The 22280-nt window shown below is 45.7% G+C and overlaps 1 protein-coding gene across 1 annotated transcript in view; it reads right to left on the bottom strand.

Annotated features, from left to right (window-relative positions):
• LOC144942333 (carnitine O-palmitoyltransferase 1, liver isoform-like) overlaps positions 1-22280 on the bottom strand; it is a 45669-nt gene that overhangs the window by 22426 nt on the left and 963 nt on the right. The window contains exons 2-4 of the mRNA XM_078869139.1: positions 3226-3586; positions 399-538; positions 9-180 (exon numbers count right to left, since the gene is read on the bottom strand). Of these exons, the coding sequence (XP_078725265.1) occupies positions 9-180; positions 399-538; positions 3226-3366 (453 nt within the window). The 5' untranslated portion in view covers positions 3367-3586. The remainder of the gene's footprint in view (positions 1-8; positions 181-398; positions 539-3225; positions 3587-22280) is intronic.

The following is a 22280-nucleotide window of genomic DNA, read 5'->3' as shown; positions in this document are numbered from 1 at the left end:
AGCCTCACAATCCACAGTTTGGTGGCGTGGGAGATGCGTCCGTGGGGCTGGAACATCCAGCCATGGTACGTGAGCAGACCCTTGAGTGTGTAGCGCATGGTGAGGATGATGGCTCCCCACAGGCCCGAAGCAAACAGCACCGCGCTCAGCATCTCCTTGTTGTGTGGCGAGATGAGGCCACTGTGCACAGGCAGGCACACAAAGCATGTACGCAACACACAGGGCAAACAAACACAAACACGAATGCAAACAGAGGCGAGCGTGCACAGTAGGCCTGTAATAATTCAAGCCTGGTGACGATAAGTTACAGGCGATTTTGAAAGCGATTTGGTTGCATAACTGATCGCTCGGGTGTGGACCTGGATGTTAGACCGGTGTGTGTGGTTTAGAGGTTGTACCCGTTGGGGAGGGCATCTCGGATCCGGGCGATGAGTCCCATCGAGGGGTCCACGCGCAGGTACACACTTCCCATCGTGCCGACGGCGACCACCATCCAGCTCGATGGGTGCACAGGGTACAGCCCTGTCAACACGGTATTCTGTGGCCCACGGGAGCACACACACACACACATGCGTATTCAACATGTTTGAGGGTAATCAGACAACAATGTAGAAGCGTGGGTAAGGCCTTCCAGCTGCCGACCTCCGGTTTCTTGGGTTGACACGGCTGTCCCACCAATGGTGTTGCCGCTGCCCAAACCCAACTCTCTCGGCTCCTCCCCTCCGTTTCCCTATTGCTCGGACCAACTCCCACACTTGCTCCCTACCCATTCCAGACCTCTCCTCCACATCATCGCTCCTCAACCCTGTCACCTCTTGTTCCGGGCATCGTCTACCACCAGGACCCCCTGGAACTTGTCGATGGTGCTTCCCTTGCCTTCGCCTGGGATTCATTGCAGAAGGGCCTCGGCCTCCGACTGAGACGATCCCTGCGACTTATTGGTGAACGACACCCCCAAGAATTCCCTGCGACTCTCTGGTGAAGGGTCCTAGCACTAATTCTAGATTTGAAGCTTTCGTGACTGCAAGGATTCATACTCTTAGCTTTTTTCGGTAAAGTCACATAGGTAAAAAAAATTTTTAATTAATAAAAGTAAAATAAAACAAATTAAAAAATTCACGACGTTTCGGAAGCAACACAAGCCTCCGTCTTCAGGGTGGAACCGTTACAGCCACGACAGCTGTATCAAGTACTTTTATTAATTTTATTTTTTACCTACGTGACTTTACCGAAAAAACCTAAGAGTATGGGGTCCTAGCACTCCATAGTATGCCAACCCTCCCTCAGGGGCAAGTTGGTGCTACCTTGGCTACTCCAGTGGACCCTGGGGCTCATTGTTTTTGTTGTTGGAGGTGCTAGGCCCCGATTGCTTCTTCAAGGCTGTGCCATTACGTTTTTCTCCTCCCATGTTTCCCTGCCCCGACTCCTGCCCCGCCCCCCCCAACCCGCCTCAAATCTGCCCCAATGTATATTAAAAGTCTGCGAAATGTCTTGCATTTAGACACGATTGTATAAATTGAAACAGTTGCATTTGACAAGGCGTGCGAGATCGGATACAAATAAGGGCAAGGCAGAACAGGGCAGCATTTTGGGGTAGAACCGGGCAGGGAAAAGTATAATGTATAGTCAACTCTCGATAATCTGTCCCACATGTTTATATGTAAAGCAAAGCTGCCAAGTACAGGCCAAATTTCCCAAAACGCCGCTCAGCCAGCAACAAACAGTATAACTAAATTTGTAGATGAGAGTTGACAAGCTTTTTGAATTGAGCAAGGCAAAGGAACTCGGGGGGGGGGGGGGGGAAAGACGAAGGGAAGGAATTCCAAAGTCGAGCAGTGCGAGGGAAGAATCAGAAGAGCATTGTGACCTGCAGCACGATGGTTGAACACAGTATAGACGAGACGAAATAGGCCGTCTGGTAGACCGAGTCCTCAATATGGGAGGCGGAATCAAAGAGTGAAGTTCACAGGAAAAAAAACATGGATTATGCAAACAATTGTAAATTAGGCTATAAAATCGCATTCATCATTTACCAACAGAGCGGTAGGTGAAAACGCAGAAGGCGCGATAGATTGTTTTTTCCCTGACGTGAAGAGTTTAATTGCCGGCGTGTTTATGGTCATGTGGACCGAGTAATTAGCGAGCGAGGATCAAGTAATAAATAGTTACACGAGCTTGCGTGGGGAAATATTCATTTGCTTATTTCACAAGCACAATCTTGACAATCCACCCAGGGATAACCAAGAGATAACAGTGATCACGGTGGATGTGGTAGAGTGCGAGGTGGAAAAACAGTGCAGAGGACAAAGTGGTAAGACCTAGCAAGGAAAGAGAATATTTTGGAAATGTGACAGGGCAGATTAGGCACGATAAGGACGAGAACAGGACCCTGCGGGGTGGGCTGGTAGGAACGAATAACCAAAGAATATAAACATAATGTATTATTACACTTGTTAAGCCAGGAAAGCCCCACTGAGTCAAAAGGTTTTTGTAGGGTCCTGCCAAGTGTTTGCAGTAGGGGGCGATGTTGATACACGGACGGACGGACGAACGATATAATCTATTGGTGGTCTGGTCCACTTCGTTCCTACCAGTATAAACTGAGAAATAGAAAGAGGAGAGCGAAACAGGATACGGCCCAGTGGCAGCGCGTTTGTCGATTGCCGCAAAGGTTTGTGGTTCATTCTCCAAGCTGCACTTGTTAATACTGCATTTGTATCGAGAATAAATATTCACCGTCTGCATCACAGCGGATGTGTAAAAAAAAAAAATTCCGTCACTTTTTCAAAAAAAGTAGAGGCTAAGTGTGCCTGCGTCATGGTCTAAATTTCCCGTGTTTGTAAAATTACAGATTACTTATTTGAAATAATAAATCTCAACATCGCCCCACGCTTAACACAAAAGTTTTATCAACGGCTTGTAATCCAATTCAACTCCTGAAGGTGCCCATAGTGACATCTTCGGAGAAGACATGCCGATCGCGAGACACATCACCCCCCTGCTGACAAGGCTAATGCACGCCCGCAGGCCAGTGCCACGTCAACCTTGCGCCACACAGGGACAGCTGCCATCAGGGACTCCCCTAGGCTAAAAAAAAAGTGCAGCTGGGCATTGGAATGATTACGATGACAATGTGAAGCAAAGGCAGGTCTAGGGCACAGCAAACGCAGGAGCTGCCATACGTTTACTGGTGCAGACAGGGAAGGCAGAGGATGGAGGAGGTACCTTGATGGAGGTGACGCGGCGTCTCCAGTTGCGAGCCCCCGACAGCCACACCTGCTTGAGCGCCTCATGGCAAAGCCGCAAGTCGATGCCATCCGGGGTCACCGTGAACTGGAAGGCCACAGCCTGATGGGCTTCTGCCATGACCGCGGCTCACCCCACGCAACTAAACAATGAACTATTGTTTTGACTTGTAAAGTTTGTGCTTCTGTTGTACGTAAAGGAGTTTTCCTAGAGATATATTATATATTTTGTTAGATATTGGTCTTCGATGGTATAAAAGTTGTATTTTTTTGTTATGTTTGTTGATTGCGACTCTTTAAATGTAGATGTGGTCAGGCTGAGTTGGCAGCTGAATTTCCTTCTGTGGAATAAAAAACACAATCGTTAAAATTGTACAGCTAATTAATAAATACATAGGTTTGATGAAACAAAGTAGTTACGTACTTACGTGTCCGTGCTTAATTCGATGATTTACCTTCTAAACAAAGTCTGGCACGTCTCGCACCCCCAGAAAGGGCATCTCTCACCCCCAGGGGGTGCGTACACCCGAGGTTAAGAACCACTGCTTTACACCATTAGCCATGGTCAACCGACTGCTAGATAAAGGCCTCTCCAAGCTGCCAACTCCTCTCACAAATCTTGCACTGTATTAATCGACCAAGCACCAGCACGTGAACAGATTTCATCGCTCCATCGCCTTGGTAGACATCTTCAGACAAGTTCCATACTCTACATATTCAGTTTGAAACCACAAAATTACAAACAAAACCAAAACTTGCTAACAATGAACGCCGTTAACACCAAAGCTTATTTCAACTAAGATGTCATACGTACCGCACTGTGTATTTTTTCGCGCAAATATTTGCTCAAACAGTGCACATTTTTATCAGCTTCATTTATTCGCAAGTCGGCCTCCTCAGAAAGGAAAGTCATAACACTGACCTCACACGTGTGCATTTTGGGGTGCGGTAGCGCAGTGGTTCGTGCACTGCACTATGAACCCAGTGACCCAAATCAGATTCCATTCCATAATTAACACATTCCTGCGGAGGGAGCTGGTAGGAACGTTGAGTTGCTCGGTCAATGGCCAGGGTTAACGGAGGCGTGGTGTATTCCGACTGAGGGCGGGCACAAGCCGGCGTGAGTAGGTTAAACGTTGAGTTGTATAAGGGCACCACGGGGTGACCAGCCCCTCCCCGCCCAGCCCCACCCCTCCCACCCAGCCCCTCCCCACCCAGGCCCACCCCTCCCACCCAGCCCCTCCCCACCCAGCCCCTCCCCACCCTTCCCACCCAGCCCCTCCCCACTCTCCCCACCCCACCCAGCCCCTCCCCACCCAGCCCCTCCCCACCCAGCCCCTCCCTGCACGACGGACGGACACAATAATCCTAGATTTGAAGCTTTCGTGACTGCAAGGATTCATATTCTTAGGTTTTTTCGGTAAAGTCACGTAGGTAAAACGTCAAAATTAATAAAAATAAAATAAAATAAAAATCACGACGTCGTGATTTTTATTTTATTTTTATTAATTTTGACGTTTTACCTACGTGACTTTACCGAAAAAACCTAAGAATATGGACACAATAATCCCCTGTGGGCTGGTGTAACCAGGAGGTTCCTACCAGTAAAATCAGCAGCAAGCGGCACTTGAATCTGTACTAGAACTCGTCTAGGTTAATTCGGCCTTAAATAATTAACAAAACGCTCAACAACAAGATGTTCGTCAGCAACCCATTGCTCTGAAAAGTATATATATAAAAGAGGTTATGTTCTGGGAAAGGGCTCTTTTGCAAAGCACTTTTTCGTATTTTCCAAATAATTTGCTTAAATAGGAACGCAATGTGGTGTGTAAATATTAGCATTGGGCAGAGATTCTCACAGAAATTCGTTTCAAAATATCTTCAGACAGCCATCTGATCTTGACTTTCCCACGACAATTTCAGCCAGCAATGTTTTTTGCATACTGATCATTCTAAATCCCGTGATTGTCTCAGTAGATTGTATTAATTTATACTAGATTAAGTTGTGGATTATAAAATGTTAATATAAGCGAAAATTACGGGTTTGCAATACATTGATTACTTGCAAAGGAGATAAGCCATCTGATGTCAATAGATTATCCGGGTAAAATATTTTTACAATTTTAGTTTTTAAGTCAAATATTAACTCCATTTCAGCAGCCCTGTACATCATAGTCTATAAACTAATCATCATGAGGCGCATTTGTGCGAAACTTACGTTACTAACATAGGTAAATATGATTTTACCTACTGTTTGGTTTTGATTTAAAGCTTTCGTGACTGCAGGGATTCATATTCTTGGTTCTTTCGGTAGTCACGTAGAAGGGAAATAATAAAATATAAAACAATAAAAATTATCACGACGTTTCGACTGCAACACAAGCAATCATCATCAGGTGTGAAATCCACAGCAAGAAAATTTGAAAAAATTAATTCTTGCTGTGGATTTCACACCAGATGATGATTGCTTGTTTTGCAGTCGAAACGTCGTGAGAATTTTATTGTTATATTTTTTATTTTATTATTTCCCTTCTACGTAACTTTACCGAAAGAACCAAGAATATACTATTTGGTTCTTTCGGTAAAGTCAGCAGTTCCACTGCTGGATTATATGTTTACCGCCTGAGGACGACTGCTTGTGTTGCGATCGAAACGTCGTGATTTATTTTATTTTATACCCACGTGACTTTACCGAAAGAACCAAAGAGTATGGATTCCTGCAGTCACGAAAACATCAAATCATTATTTGACCACATAATTTAACGGCTATGTAACTTTGGCACGACAGGGGGCGCCAAAGTTACATAGGACGCTGCTACTGGGCAGTTGGAGGCAGAAGTCGCAAACGGGTTTTGATTCCTTACCCGTACCCGGCCGCACCAGGGTCGCAAACGGGTACCCGTACCCGGCCGTACCCGTACCCTACCCGGCCGCACCAGGGTCGCAAACGGGTACCCGTACCCGGCCAGGTACGGGTAGCCGGGTATCGGGTAGGGTACGGGTATCGGGTACCCGGTTGCGACCTCTGGTTGGAGGCAGTCGCCCTCCAGCAACAACGGAGGGCAGAGGAGCGACATTCAAAACATCGAGCGGAGTGCCGGGTGTCTAAAAAGCAGCAAGCTGGCACAGTAGGGGGGTACAGCTGGTGCATCTATCAGTCATCTCAGTCAGCCAACCCATGGCACCTGGGTCGGTCCCCTGATGTCAGCGAGCCTTCGATACTTCACGTAGCCTCGAAGTGCACGTGGCCTGGCACAGGCGCCGTGGGGAAGTCATCGTCACTTGGCGGCGAATGGCGGGTGTTGGTATTGGCTGCACCCCGTATCGAGCTGACACAAGCGGCGAAGAACGCGGTGAAGAGGCTCGATAAGAGAACGTCGAGATGTGGTCGGCGAGAATCTATCTCAGCGATGCGAAAGACCTTGCCATGCGATTATCATCGACTTGCCCATGTATGTCACAGTCAGAGGTAAGTTGATACGAAATAAACACGTAAACAGCAATTACAATTCCCGCCTTCCAGAGAGATAGACAAAAGGTGGCACACATTAACATGATGTAAAGAACAATTCTCACAAAAAAATTCAGGATTAATACTTTCTACATTTATTTGACTGTGAGAACTGCTCCTCGACTTATCGGTGAGCTATAAGAATTTGAATTGGAGGCTAGCAAAGGGTATTTGCTATTTTATCCAGACACAATCACATCAAAGAGGACGGGCGTGTTTACCATATCGGGATTACAACAAATGGCCAAAAGCAATGTCTCAATGTCACGTAAAACACTCAAGCAGATTGCTTTTATTGTAATACAAAAAAAATGGTGCCGGAGACGAACGTTTTCGTGAATGGCGAGGGCTCTAATTCCACCCCCAGAAAAAAAATGAAACATGCAGAATTATATGCCAGGGGATTGATTGGTCAAGGACGAGACTGCAACATGGGAGGGGTGAATGAGAGAGCTGTAGGAGGGAGAGAGGAGGGCGGAAGGAGAGTGAGGGAAGCAGGGAGGAGGGACCTCAAACTCCCCCATGCCCTCTCCCCTACTTCTGTTTTTAGAAGCACGTGGCCCTCCAGCGCCTGCATGCCTTACCGAGCAAGACAAATGCATTTGGATGCATTTGGGCTGCGACAAACGAGGCCGAGCTGGCCCTTGTACAAGCATCTCCTGAGGTGCGGGGCGCCCTCTGAAATGTATCCATTACACACAGTGAATAGGATGGGCAGAGGAGCAAGTTGAGAAAATTTGAACAAAAGAACGCACAATAGGGAAGTGCATAAGCAAGGTCGTTACATGATAAAGTAATGATGCACGCCCTTCAATCTGAATACTAGTCGCTTGGGTATTTAATATTTTAAAACACTTTTATATTCATTCGTGGAGAAACACATCAAAGAAACCATATAGGCCGCTAAAATATTTTGTTACTTATGTTCTCCAAGACGATGCTAATGATTCTTATTTTCACGGGGACATCGTCGGGAAGTGAAGATGAATTCGATATCGCATTGTTATTGATAAATGGAGAAGGGGTAGGGTGGGGGGGCTGATAAGAGCAATTGTCGTTGGCTATTATTGCACCAACGTTGCTTGCACAGTCGAGACATCCGTGCACATCCATGGCAAAAGTGATTAAGAGCCTGTGGTTATCTCCTTCCGCATCTGGAGTCCGTGCACCTCCACCAACAAGGTCAACCACCGCCTCGTAACCCCCTCTCAGCAATGTCACAAAGCTGCGGTGCACTGTGGGAGCAGGGGGGGCGGTGGTAGTGTTCAAACACGTGGGGTTCGGTGCATGCCGTGGAATTTACAACACGTCATGCTTTGTAGCACCTTGCCCTGCAGTCAGCAGCCAGGTTAAGAGAAGCGAATCAAGATTTTTGTTTAAATTAAATTTTAAGTGAAGTGGACCAGTTTAACGCGTAAGCTTTCGTGACCAATATTTTCAATAATAGATCTAACCCAAAAAAAACTTTTATGGATCTAAACCGTCACATATCAAACATCACCTGAGCCATGGACGAAGTTTGCGGGGGGGGGGGGCAACGCCCCTACCAAACTGGACACCTTATTTTCAGTAGTTTACAATAAAGATGAAATATGAATTAATGAATTATATGCGATTCCTACTGTAAGGGACAAAGCATCCCCCACCCCCTCCCCAAATAAAGAAGTCAAACTCCACCTATGACCCTAGCGCCGATGAATGATCCAGCAACTCGGTACACAACAGCGGCCGTGTGATTTTACACGCTTTCATTTAACTCACTCGGTCTGTTGTCGTTGTTGTATCCTCAAATCTTGAAACTCAATTTTTACCCACTTCACAATGTGGTATCGACTGCAAACTTGGCATACTTATGTCATACTGATGACAATACTATATTCTATCATGAAAAATAGATATATATTTTTTAACATTATTTTTTATACGTCATGTTTCGGCTTGGGTCTAATTGTCCACGCTCAACTGACGTTGGCTGTAATTGGCCACGGTCCCTTACGTTATGGCAAGCTTCGGGGCCACTTCCTGGAATCGTGGAGTTCTGCCATTACTAGTACGGTACATTTCATTAAAGCGTGTTTTTTAAAAAGTATTTTTTAAATATTACTTATTTGCCACACGTCTTACTTTTTAGATACAATTGTGACGCATGCGGCTGCAGCAGCGCCTTTGCTGAAATTGAACACATCTAAGCACACACGAGATTACAAAGGTCATGGTGGCATAAGCCTGCTGTGCTGGACAGGCCAAGCACATTTATTGGGCTGAAGAGGGCCAAGGACATTTGTAGGACGCCATGCGTCACTCACGTCAGGCCCGTGTGTGACGCATGGGCATGCAAACCATTCATGGTGTCCGGTTGCCACAAAACACGCAATTACGTAGAGAACATTTCCAAAAAAAAAAACCCCCGAGGATCAAAATACTTCGTGAAAACAGGCAACAAACAACCACAGAAAACCAAGTGGGTCGGGCACACAAGCATGACCAAAGCAGGGTGTGGGGGGGGGCACGCGCAAAAACCCCAGAACACGCACACAAACCCGCAACGCTGAACACCAGACGTGCAGAAACGCGCCAATTCTATTTTACACGTGCACATTTGATGCCTTCCGAAACAAACACTGTATAGAGTTGGCATGGCAAGATTTCAGCAGGGGACGTTTGATTTCTAACAGGGGGCCCCCCCTATTACCCCAGGGCACCAACGTGGTTACTGCCCTGGGTTCAGATGCCACTTGCCAGCTCTGTCGACTCCAACAGCACCATAAACTCCAACCCCTGTTTGAAGGAATCGTATCCGAGTGCGCTATGTGCTGCACCACAGCAGTTATTTATAAATGGCCTAGTGTTCATTAAGACCGATTGAATCCACTGGAGAGCCAAGCACAGGTCCGGATACAACTTTGAATGATGTGCATGACCAGAAATTAAAACGCAGGTCACAAGGACCAGCGCACTGACATGTATTCGTGAATGATGTTGAGCAGGAATTTAACTCGGGTGGCTGGGTTCGTACTGCAGTGCGCTAACCACTGCACTACAGCCCCCCAAATACCACACACACACAGGCATCTTAATCCACTAAACCAACTCGCATACTGTACCCAGTGCCGGATTAAGCTAGTGCAGGGCATGTAGCATATGTTATAAAGGGGCCATGAATAAATAAAAAAACACGCAAATATTCAAACACACACATTTTGTACTTGCATAGTAAAGTAATTGTATTTTTTTATTTGCTATACAACCAGATAATACGACAAATCGCTAACCTTAAACACCTAGTCGTTCATAAAAGTTGAAGGCGGTATAGTACTATAGTAATAGAGCAAGTGCATAATCACTGAACCGGAATTGATAGCTTGAGAGCATTTAGCGCGGGGCCCTTGAAAGTGCGGGACCGGTGGCATTTGCTACTTTTGCTACTTGGATAATCCGGCACCGAATGCATCACCTCTGCCCACCTGCCAGGTGACTCGGAGGTGGAGCAAGCGGCTCGCAATGGTAAGGTTGCAAAGTTCAAATGCTGGTCGGTGGTTTGACTCGGCTCATCCCTTCTGGGTTAATACAACGAGTACCATATCTTCTGGTGAAGTTCAAGAGTGATTGTTCTTTCTAGATTTGAAGCTTTCGTGACTGCAAGGATGACGGAGACTTGTGTTGCCTCCGAAACGTCGTGATTTTCATTGTTTTATTTTTATTAATTTAGATTTCATTTTTTACCTACGTGACTTTACCGAAAGAACTAAGAGGATAGTGATTGTTCTATGGATATTTTCTTCGCCCCCACGGCAGCAATGTGGAATTTCCACCACTTGCCGAGGGTTGTAAACAGACGAGCGCCCGTATTATATGACACACAGACCAAAAGCTTTCACGAATAAATTTCGATTTAAAGCTTTCGTGACTGCAGGGATTCATCTTCTTGGTTCTTTCGGTAAAGTCACGTAGAAGGGAAATAATAAAATAATAAAAAATATAAACATAATAAAATACAATTCTCACGACGTTTCGGCCACAAAGTCGTGAGAATTGTATTTTATTATGTTTCTTTTTATTTTATTATTTCCCTTCTACGTGACTTTACCGAAAGAACCAAGAAGACTTTCACAAGTACACTGTGCGACACGCACGCGCGTGGGCAGGCAGGCAAGCACATGATGACCCGCTTGCGTACACGCAAACACAATACACACATTTCGGATACAAAGACTTGCAGGGATGCACGTGGACAAACGTTGAACGAGCACGTGGCCACACACACACAGAAGAGAATGTTTCCTCTGTGGAAACACATGACACGGCGCGTTCCCCCCCTCCCACTGCAGCATTGACCCCTCACCCAGTTATCCACGTCACCATAGTGCTGGCCTCTCTCCAAACAAGCACATGCTCGCAGCTCGCTCGCTTGCTTGCACTCGACTGCTCACGTAAGTCTGGGTCACATAAATAACCATTCACCTACTAACTGCAAACCAGTCTGGCTCACAAAATAACCATTCATCTACCGTCAACTACAGCTGTACTCGGCACACCTCCATGGCTACTAACACATGATCACCGCATCGTGGCAAATTCAGATGCGTTTCTGCGGCCGTCTGGAATGCCCTCCCTTCCAATATTAAGAAGCCACTGGGAGTGATGCACTTTTGAACCTAGGTTGAAAATTAATTTCTTTAGAAACTGCTTTGTGCGATTAATTTGTCGTCCTTCCCCCGCACCTCCGATTAGCACGGTTGGCTATGTACGGTGGAAAAGAAGTTCAACATTCATGTAGAGAAAGGCAAATCCCCTCCCACCCCTGCCCTCTATTAAGGCTGCCACCGTGGCCGCCAGGGCAGTGTGACCAGCACCAAGTCCGGCTGCCATGTCTCCCCAGTGCTGATGGTTACACAATCAGCTGAGTACTCCTATAAGGCTAAGTTGACCTGGGGGTGGCCCAGAACCGCTTCAGATTATAGTGACCGATGTTGGCTGTGGGTGGGAATTGAACTCGGGTCGCTGGGTTTATAGTGCAGTGCGCTGACCACTAAACTACCATCCCCAACCACACACACAAACCTACCTACATGCACAACACAACTTCAGACTTCAAAAATGTCATCCTTCAAATACTGCCCAAGACAGTTGCCAACGTCACACATACACCACACACCCTCGTATCTTGAAATAGACATCACCCACACGAGCACACACACACCCATCACAGCACTGATCATCACACAGCACCTTCGCCAACTCAAATCGCACCGACTTCAATGACAAGACATTTTAAGCCCAAGCCACCAGCCATTGTTAAATTAAATATTTTGTTCACAATTGTTTTCATAACAAGAGCCATTCGAAGAAAACACATTGATTTCATTCGAAGTGGGTTATCATTTTTGTCATGCGTTGAGAAATAAATCATTTTAATATTTTGCACATGGACTGTTTTGTCAAAACGGTTGCCCTAATTGGTTTACTTTTTCAAGTGAAAAAAGGCAAATGAAACACAAGCCAGAAACGAGCGTCATTCAGTGGTGCGTAGATATGATACGACCGGATTCAATAACACAGGCGATGTAGGGCATGGGGCAGACATGGGTGTCCACAGTCATCATCACAAGGCATGGTCAATCCACTGCTGGATGAAGGCCTCTCCAAGCCACCATCATATCCTATGATCCTGTGATGCATAATCTCACCCAGCACAAGCGGTGAATTCATCGCTTCGTATCCTTGATGGACGTACTCTCCGATTAAAAATCAACCTTTCCAAAGGAGACTATTCTCTAACAGCACAACCATTGCAGGACTTTCTACAGGGGCACTTATTGCATCGACCACCAAAGTATCAATTGGTTGAGTTGACCACGAATGGATTTAAATTCGCTTACCTCCCGATTGCAAATGTGGCACTCTGCCATAATGCCAGCAGGCTATATAGTCTTCCACTCTATTCTTGTGAATGGCAATCGGTTCAGGAGCCCACCAATGTTGAGGTCTGCTAGCCATCATGGGGCTTCAGGATAGAGCCCATGTCGTTTTTCTCATGCTCGCTTAAATAAGTGCAGACAAAAGTGGTTTACTATAAAGTCCATAGTTACATGACATCAGCACATTGGGCCACACCGTTGCGATTCGGACAATGTGATTTTTAACATAAAGTTTAACAGAAAATGTCAACTTTTTTTAATGATTATATTTACAAGAAATGTATTGGGAGCTCGAGAGCAAATGCATGCTCGAGTTCAAGCAAACTGGCTCCGTGCCCATGATGACAACACTTATGTTCAACGCAAATAGATAAGATCCTTCCACGAGCCATCAAACACACAGAGCCTGGAGGGAGACAGGGCTGGGCTGTGTTGTGGTGAAACAAATGGCTGCAAAGCCAATTCTATAATAATACCAGTTGTAACCACAAATGGAGTGTTAAGCCTCCGTGTTAAATTCCCAAACGAGTGCTTTTTAACTTAAATAGTTTCCACTTAAAACTTCTAAGCTGCAGCCAATGCAATGCCAAACCACCAAGTAAAAGATTTTCATTCGATATCACTGGCCGGGTGGCTCAGCTGTCGAGTGAGCCGCTCGCAAAAGGTTACAGGGTTCAAATGCTCGCTGGAATTGTATTTATATCTCACAACTTAACAGAATGCTACACAATCTTTTAGCCACCATCAGCACTCCACAACCAATGTTGCAGGTTACACAAGATACCCAAGACAGCGTGGTGGACAGCTATTAATATGCAATAGTGGATGCTCAAAAAATTGTTGCGTGACCAATCACAAACTGAAATTGCTGTTTTCAAATCAATTAAGTGACATTTAAATTTCAACTTGTCAAGGGGGGTTTGAATGGTGAAGTAAACAAGAGAGTCAAATCGCTTTCCTGCTCATGTCCAGTTTACAACAGCCCTGAGCCAGTGGTGACAATTCCACATTCTCATCGCAGGGATGAGTCGCCAACGTGCAGCTTCCACAACAAAGTGATACTTGTTGCACGATAAACTCTTCATTAACTACCAAACAGGTTCTTACTCTTAGGTTGTTTCGGTAAAGTCACGTAGGTAAAAAAATACAATTAATAAAAGTAATAATAGAAATAAAGTACTTTTTTTTATTTGCTTTATTATTTTATTTCTATTATTACTTTTATTAATTTTAATTGAATTTTTTTACCTACGTGACTTTACCGAAAAAACCTAAGAGTATGAATCCTTGCAGTCACGAAAGCTTCAAATCTAGAATTAAACCGCCTCTTTTGTCCTCCAATCGCACCTGCAGTAACAACCAATTGTATAATCTGAAATTATCAAGTAGTTAAGTGCATGACCACAGAGCAGAACATTACGATTCTTAACGGAACATTTTGGCACAGCCATATGTTCTGTTCTGCCAAACATGTTTTATAAGTGAAGCAGACGATGGAGATGACAAACGATGATGATGACAATCACAATAACACCGAGTCATGGATGGATGACAATGATGGTCATCACCACTTTCATCGCTGTAATTCATGTTTCATAGAGAGTTCGGGCATCGTAAATTGATGGGTTTGTGGAATTGCGTCACCAATTGTAAATACCTGCCAGCAGCTGCTTCACTATCCATGAGAGGTTAATATTTTACGCTACCGTTGAGTGGGATTGGGGCAGCTGGGTCAGAGTACAATCCACCCGAGGGATCAGGAGAGGCTACTTAACTTATTCTCAACCAATCGGGGCCCTCCTCTGTAGGTGACCAAACCTACCCCAAGGGCCAATCACTCGAGCTGCACGTAGGTGGACCACGTGTCATTTGCTTTTAAATTATTAAAAGCACTTTCCTGGTGACGCTTTGTGGCAAAACCAATGGATCACCCCATGCGGTAATCACAGTGTTCAACTTGCCACGGATCTGTGTGTGTGAATGTAAATGATTGACAATATTGCACACTAGAATTCATCCGCAAGCCAGGTGCGGCGAAACACCAAACCCACGGCCTTGTCTGTGAATGATTTATCTGATTGGTTAAAACAATCCTAAAAGATTCCCGTGTCCTGGAAGTTTTATTTATTTACTTGCGGACGTTATGAGGAACGTTTCCATTAAGCAGGGACGACCCACACTCCAATTTGTCATAAGATGTTTTTTTAATGTATAGTCCTGCAGAAGATTAGTCCGAAACGGCAAATTAACATTCGGTACATTATGATAATAATTTCAACTTGTAACGCACACAGGATTCACTCTATAATAGGAGGAAACGAAGAGGCACGAGGAACCACAGACTAGCAGGTAGGGCCCTGGTGCCAACAATTACATCCAAGCTCTGCCATCCTCTGTATTAAGATGTTACCGGCCAAGTAATGGGCGCTTACATCAGCAGACAATGACAAGTAGAATAAACACCGATGCCAGTGTTACAATGCTTATTCAAATCCTGGGTGGGAGTAATCTCAGCCCAACATCCCTCCTGTAGCAACGCGGGGATTTCCTCCATGAGCTCAACGAACGCAACTGCTGCCCACACTTGACGCGAGCATGGAGACAATCGAGAAGGAGAAGAATAAAAAAACATTGACCATTGTTTGAAAGGCAGTAATTAAAGGGGTGTTTATATTTAATCGTACTGCAAAATAAGAATGATTAGAGAAAATAGGCTAAGAGTAAAAAAAACAATCAATATTGAAATTCATCACAACTCTTAACAGACACAATATCCACCTTTGCGGTATGCAACACCCCATCTCGTTTGACAATAAGCACACTGGCAGCTCGAGCCCAATGGCACAACGGCCATCCTTGATCACCGTTACTCAAGCCCCGCAGGGTTTGGCAACTTCATGTGTTCACTCAAACTGGGTGAGGGGTCACTGCTCTGGGCAGCAGAAGCAGCTCCCGCCTCCTTCTCCCCCCCCCACCCCTTCGTGTCGGAGGTATAGTTTTAGTTTTTTACTGGTAGGAACCTCCTGGTTACACCAGCCCACAGGGGATTATTGTGTCCGTCCGTCCGTCGTGCATCCAAAAATGGGAGGGGTGGGGCTGGGTGGAGAGGGGAGGGTGGAGAGGGGCTAGGTCGGGAGGAGAGGGTGGGGAGGGGGGGCTGGGTGGGGAGGGTGGGGAGGGCCTGGGTGGGGAGGGTGGGAGGGGTGGGGCTGGGTGGGGAGGGGCTGGTCACCCCGTGGTGCCCTTATAAAACTCAACGTTTAACCTACTCACGCCGGCTTGTGCCCGCCCTCACAGTCGGGCATATTTGCGAAATACACCACGCCGCCGTTGACCCTGGCCATTGACCGAGCAACCCAACGTTCCTACCAGCTCCCTCCGCAGGAATGTGTTTTATTTGTGACACGGATGATCCCATTTAGCCAGCATTTTACACGGGAAATCCGTGGTGCGAGAACACAGCAACAAGGCAGAGTCAACGGACATCAATCCAGGCAAACCTCTACACCTATGAACATTCAACTTACGAATTTTCAGAGGTACGAACAAACCTGCCCTCATATCCAATTGTGTGTTCGGACCGAAAGTCGTAAGTTCAACCGCCGTGCAATAGATGCCGGTGGTGGCATCTATATCTGCAGAACACCAAGAACAAGTGGCATGTACATCTACAGAAGCCATATTGCTTTTACTCACAATGAAGCTTTCAAAACCAAGTCAATGATTGATTCCATTTATCATCTTTTTTGAGTGCATAGTCATTACCAGTGGTTGTCCTATAAAAAAAGGCTGGCTCATGTCATCGTAGTAATGTGGAATTTTCACAAACGTTTTAGCTCCAAAGCCCATTCCAACGCAGTTGCACCGAATTAAAAACCAGTAGCTTTGCAAAGAAATATGTTCTGGGTGTTAAGAATTAATTCAGTGTTCTTCGTATCAGTGCATACCATGCAACTACATTTTACTTCTAGGATGCATGATAATCAGCCATTCTTTACAGAGGGTAAACAAAGCAGCCTCGAGTGTTACTTTCAGAGCAGAAAATTGAAAATATCTCTTATCGAAGTTCATCTTGGGCACCATTTCCAAGTCTATTTCTAGATGTGACAAGGTGAGGCTCTGTTGCGATTTGAAACACCCTAAACCTAAACAAGTCAAGCATGCTACTCGTATAATTGCGCACAACGTGGGTTCAATTCTGAACAGGACAACCACTTATGCCTTTTCACAAGGTGGTACTTATTTTAGTGAACCTGGCTAAATTATTAGCAGTCATGCCCTGGAATGTGGTGTAAAATTACAACCTGCAGACTGCGAGTCAAACACTCTATCACACCACGTCGAGAGACACACAAGTAACGATTAAACAAATATTTTTTCATAAGGATCGTTCACGCAGGAACAGCAAATCACCTTGGTCTTAACACTCTTTTAAGGAGGGTCCTAAACCAAAGGTTCCCAGAAGGAATCGTTGTTGCCACGTGTAATCCCAATTGACTGATTTGCAGGTACAGCATCGGGTTGTTTGGTTAATACCAGTTACATTGTATGCCTATTTTAGCTTGTACGTTTTAAGATATAGGATGTGATTGCAAGGATTCTTTCTGAAGGTCACGTGTGCTAATTATTATTATGGCCGAGACTAAACCACGCTAAAGGGTCACGTGGTGTCCCACTCAGCTTCGAGTAGGATCAGGTGTCTGGTATCTGTGTCAAAGGGTAAGGGGATATAGAATTTACCACATCACTCAGTCCATCCACAGCAAACCAATCGACAGCAACTAAAAAAGACTGCCCACATATATTACACGTACACCCACCCACACCATAACCAGACACACAATCCTAAGTTCACCTATGCCAGACACCTGCCCAAAAAGTCCACCCAAAAAGCCAAAGACTTACAGCCTGGTGGGGAAAGTGCGATGAGCAAGCGACTATGACAGCCAGCTCAGCACATGAACGGGTGGGTGGCCAGCACCACGCTAATCTATAATTTAGGCTGAGTCAATCTAGCGGTGGCTCAGGACTGCTTCAGACATTCGTCACTGTTGGCCGCGAGAAGGAATAAAACTTGGGACGCTGGGTTTGTAGTACATCGTGCAAACTGCTACACGACCGCTTCCCATAGACGACAAGTTCACCACCACACACATTTATTTTTGTTTATCAGATATAACAGAGCCCCTAAAAGCGATGAGCAAGCACCTATGACAGCCAGCTCAGCACATGAACGGGTGGGTGGCCAGCACCACGCCGGTCGCCTTTGTCACCCTCATCTATAATTTAGGCTGAGTCAATCTAGCGGTGGCTCAGGACTGCTTCAGACATTTGTCACTGTTGGCCGCGAGAAGGAATAGGTGGCTGGGTTGTAGTACATTGTGCAAACTGCTACACGACCGCTTCGCATACATGACAAGTTCACCACCACACACATTTATTTTTGTTTATCAGATATAACAGAGACCCTATACCACACATGACCCACAACACACTCTCAAGATAGCACAGCCCAAGACCACATTCTAGCCAACTCCGTACAACATAATTCAAACCCGCATGCCACACAATATACATCAAATGAGTGCACCCACTTCGCAGTACCTAACCAGGCTCCTATCACACGTGCATCACAAACACATTCTCATTCATACGCTGTCAAGCACCCCTCGCTGTACTCTTCCGCCTTGAAACCTTGACAGGTTAACCACCAAGCGATATTGTACAACAGTGCAAAGCTAGCATACAAAACTAACAAACAAAAAGGACCCTCTTTAGCATGAAGAGATTCGTTTGTACATATTACTTGTGAGATCCCATTAAGCTGCAGCATATTTCTTTTTCTCTTAAATACAATTTCTGAGCTCAGTCCCAAAAGGCCCAAAACTCCATACGCCCCGCAACAAACAGCACTGTCAAAGTTAGAAACGATAGTATGGTAGTCAGCACATTTCTTGAATTGAACAAGGTTATTAAAAGAGCTTGGGGATGAGTGGGCAGGTGAGAATGGGTGAACGAGTAAGTGTATCGCTGGGACCTGCTTGGTGGCGGTTGAACACGGCGTGGAGGAGTTGAAAGAGTCAGTCTGGTAGACCAAGCCCTCAACATTGGTGGAGGAATCAATGACTGACGTTCATGGGAACGATAATCGTGGTCGTAGTGATAAGAAGAGTGATGAGGAGGCGACTGACCACCGGTGAGCGAGTGACTGGAGTCAATTGGCGAGTGCACAATCATCAACCGACTGCTTTACGTTGAATTCTATCAAGGGTTGGTGGTGGTGGTGTCAATAATATTTTACATTTGGCTACCTTTGTCTCTCCAGTGCTAACCTTCACAACGACACCAGCACCATAACAAACACTGCTCATGTTAGGTTGAAGTGTCCTAGGTCAAGCTCGAATACCAGATGGCACCGGTAGCGTGCGAGAGTAGGCAGAAATTTATCTTGATTTGATGTGGTCTTAAGTGTACCTATATACACGTTAACAATCGCAGCGTTAACCACCCACACCACAGGCCAAACGGACACATTCCAGCAAATTTGAAATCGATAATTTTACATTCCGAAATGTAATGCAACTTTTATGCTTATGCTACTGCTTTGCATTAAGGCGTCCGTCCACCAGGTAGGAACGTTTTTTTTCACTTTTCAGAGGCACTCTGGAGGGAATTTGGCCTACTCTTCCTAGCTGGCCAGAAATATTTGTTATCATACTTTTACAATGAAAACACGACACTTGCCCAACCACGCACTCGATCTAGGCATTTCATGCGGGTAAATAATGACAAAGAAGCAAAAGAGTAGGTAGGCCAAATACTCGTGGAAGCCCTTCCCCCAACAGTGGCATAAATAAGCAATTTACTCTCTAGATCAGTGGTGCTTAACCTTTACTGCAGCCTTGTACCCCTTTGGTTCTCATTTGTAAAAAAAAGTATGTTAAGAAATACATAGGGGTTTAATGAAACAAAGTAGTTGCACTTACGTGCCCATGCTTAATTTGTGTTTTTGATGATTTACCTTCCAAATAAATCTGGCCCAAGTCTCGCACCCCCAGGAGGTTATGTGCACCCCAGGTTAAAAACCACATGCTCTAGAGGGTAAATTGTACCATACTGCAATGAGAAAATTTATCAAAGTACACTCATGTACACCGTAATTATTAAACAACACGAAACTATGACCAAGAGGCGACAGTTAAATTAGGCAGTGTGCTGAGAAAGCATCCAACCACAGGGCCATTATCTACTGTAGCTAATTCTTCGAGTAGGTGAGGCCCAATGATTTTATATTGGTTTCAAAACAACCCAAATGAGCACGCGACCATGATCCAACAATGGATTGTCAAAGGTCAGTTAATTAAAATTACGTGACATAAGGAGTACATTTTACAGTCTCGACATCGGCCAAGGTCAATCCACTGCCGGATGAAGGGCCTCCACTATCCGCAGCCATCTCTCATGAGTGGTGAAACTATTCCATTGTGTAAACAAAAATGAGAGTACAGTGCATTAATTAGAATAGTAATTACGTAAGGCACAGAGGAGGCCCATGTGAAACCAAAAATCGTACATTCTCCTAAAATGGAGCAGCTGTCCACAAAACGTCAGTACCAATTTCACCGTGAAATTCATGTTACACGTAAAAAAAAACCATAACCGCTTTCCATAACAATATCCCAGTGGGTCACTTAAGCGGTGTTATGCAACTGGTCCCACTGGGATGAGTTTAAGTCATTACGAGCCCATTTAGTAACGTGAACCCACTAAAGCTAGAAATTTGCTGTTCAAATTCCACAACTTTCAAGTTCATCACTTCCCTCCATCCCTACCTCCAACATCGCACGTGTTATTTGCTCCACCTGACCCGTTGACCCCCAAACCCCGAATACGCTCGGGCATTCAACTGTTGCTGTATTCTCTGGATTATTAAGACTTTCCGGTTAGGCACACCCCCAAGTTGTGCCCAGTGTGAGTAAAGTTAAAACAAATGTCGTCTCACGCACGTTCCATATCGGAAGACGCAACCTCTTCAGCTTACAATACACGTGTACTCTACGGTATATTGAATTCTGCATGCGAGCATAATTTTGGACTTATGCAAATTAGTCTTCCAAGAATTGAAATATCAATCGGCATCGTGTACTTTATTTCTCCTTCATATATCCGCCTCTCCGCGTAATTAGTTTTTTTTTCTTTCTAGGTGTGCATAATTTCAGCAGCACGATTCCACGTCAGTGAATCGACTCGTGGCCTGGAATTGTGATATTTGAATCAACAGTGGTGGCGGTGTGATGACTTGTTACACACTATCTCTAACACTATCACAGCTTAAAACTCACTGGCACATCCATGCAAATCCATAGAGGAACTCAAAGTCACATCCCGAAACCTCACACCATCAGAGAATTCGCCGTGGCAAATGCTTCGCAAAGTCTCAGTTGTGCCGCTGTATTATTCGATTCGTAGAAAATAACCTGTTTGCAAGCTAAATAACCAGTTTCCCTGAAAAGTATCTGTTGTCCAGAACAGTTGCCCACGCAAGGTGCAAAATAAATTCAACATACACACAACAACCACCATTCGACACCAAGTGCCGGTGACGTCACCACGACGCTTGTGCCAGGCTATGTGCACATTGAGGCCACGTGAAGTGTCGAACGCCCGCTGGCACGAGGTCACGGGCAGACCCAGGTGCCACGGGTCGACTGGCCGATGTTCCACACACACATATACAGGCACACGCTGGAACTCCCATCTCGTCTCCTGGCGCTGCAAAGTTCACCATATCAGCGTCGCACCATGCACTTGTGAGTACACTATCTTATTTAAATGTTTTGTACCATGAACAGTATTTATAAATCATCTTAATCATCTGTATTATTGTTCTAATGAACCCCTAACGTATTGGTCGCCGGTGATAAATTACGATTTTCGGGAACACATCTCCATAGGGCCTGTGCTGTAACGGCCTCGTATAGCGCCGATTCACACAGCGCTCTCGTTTCCAGGCACGCATCCCCCCCTCCTCCCCTCGGCGCGTGTTAAACGGGGTTACGGGCGTGGACAAGCAACGAGAGAGAGAAGCCCTCCCCGTGCCACGTTCAGTGGCCGATCCAACCACTCTCGACCGTGGACACATTTACACATTTGATCGCGAGGTTCCGTACAAGCAATCGTTACCCCCCCCCCCCCCCCCGTTGCCCTTCCCGTGGGTTTGCTCGATACTGGAGGGGCAGGGAACCTTTTTTCTGTCAAGGGCCATTTGGATATTTATAACATCATTCGCGGGCCATACAAAATTATCAACTTCAAAATTTGCCTGCTATATTTGGCCAACCATTTCATTAACTCGCCCCTAATGCGATGGTTGGAACTGCTACTCTTTGGCGAGGCGTGTGATGTTAGCTGGTATTGATGATGTTGCTCCTAGATGTATTGAATTTCGAGTCCCGCCTGCGGTTGCCTTGGCAGGGCCACACCAAATTGGCAGGGCCACACCAAATGATTTCGTGGGCCTCATACGGCCCGCGGGCCGGACGTTCCCTACCCCTGCTGCGCTATAGCAATCGTGTGCCCGGCATGTTTAGAGAGGCACCGACACAT

The sequence above is a fragment of the Lampetra fluviatilis genome, chromosome 27, assembly GCF_964198595.1.
Source record: "Lampetra fluviatilis chromosome 27, kcLamFluv1.1, whole genome shotgun sequence".
Classification (NCBI taxonomy): domain Eukaryota; kingdom Metazoa; phylum Chordata; class Hyperoartia; order Petromyzontiformes; family Petromyzontidae; genus Lampetra; species Lampetra fluviatilis.
The sequence above is the reverse complement of the archived record's forward strand: the minus strand, read 5'-3'. Positions and strand labels throughout refer to the sequence as shown.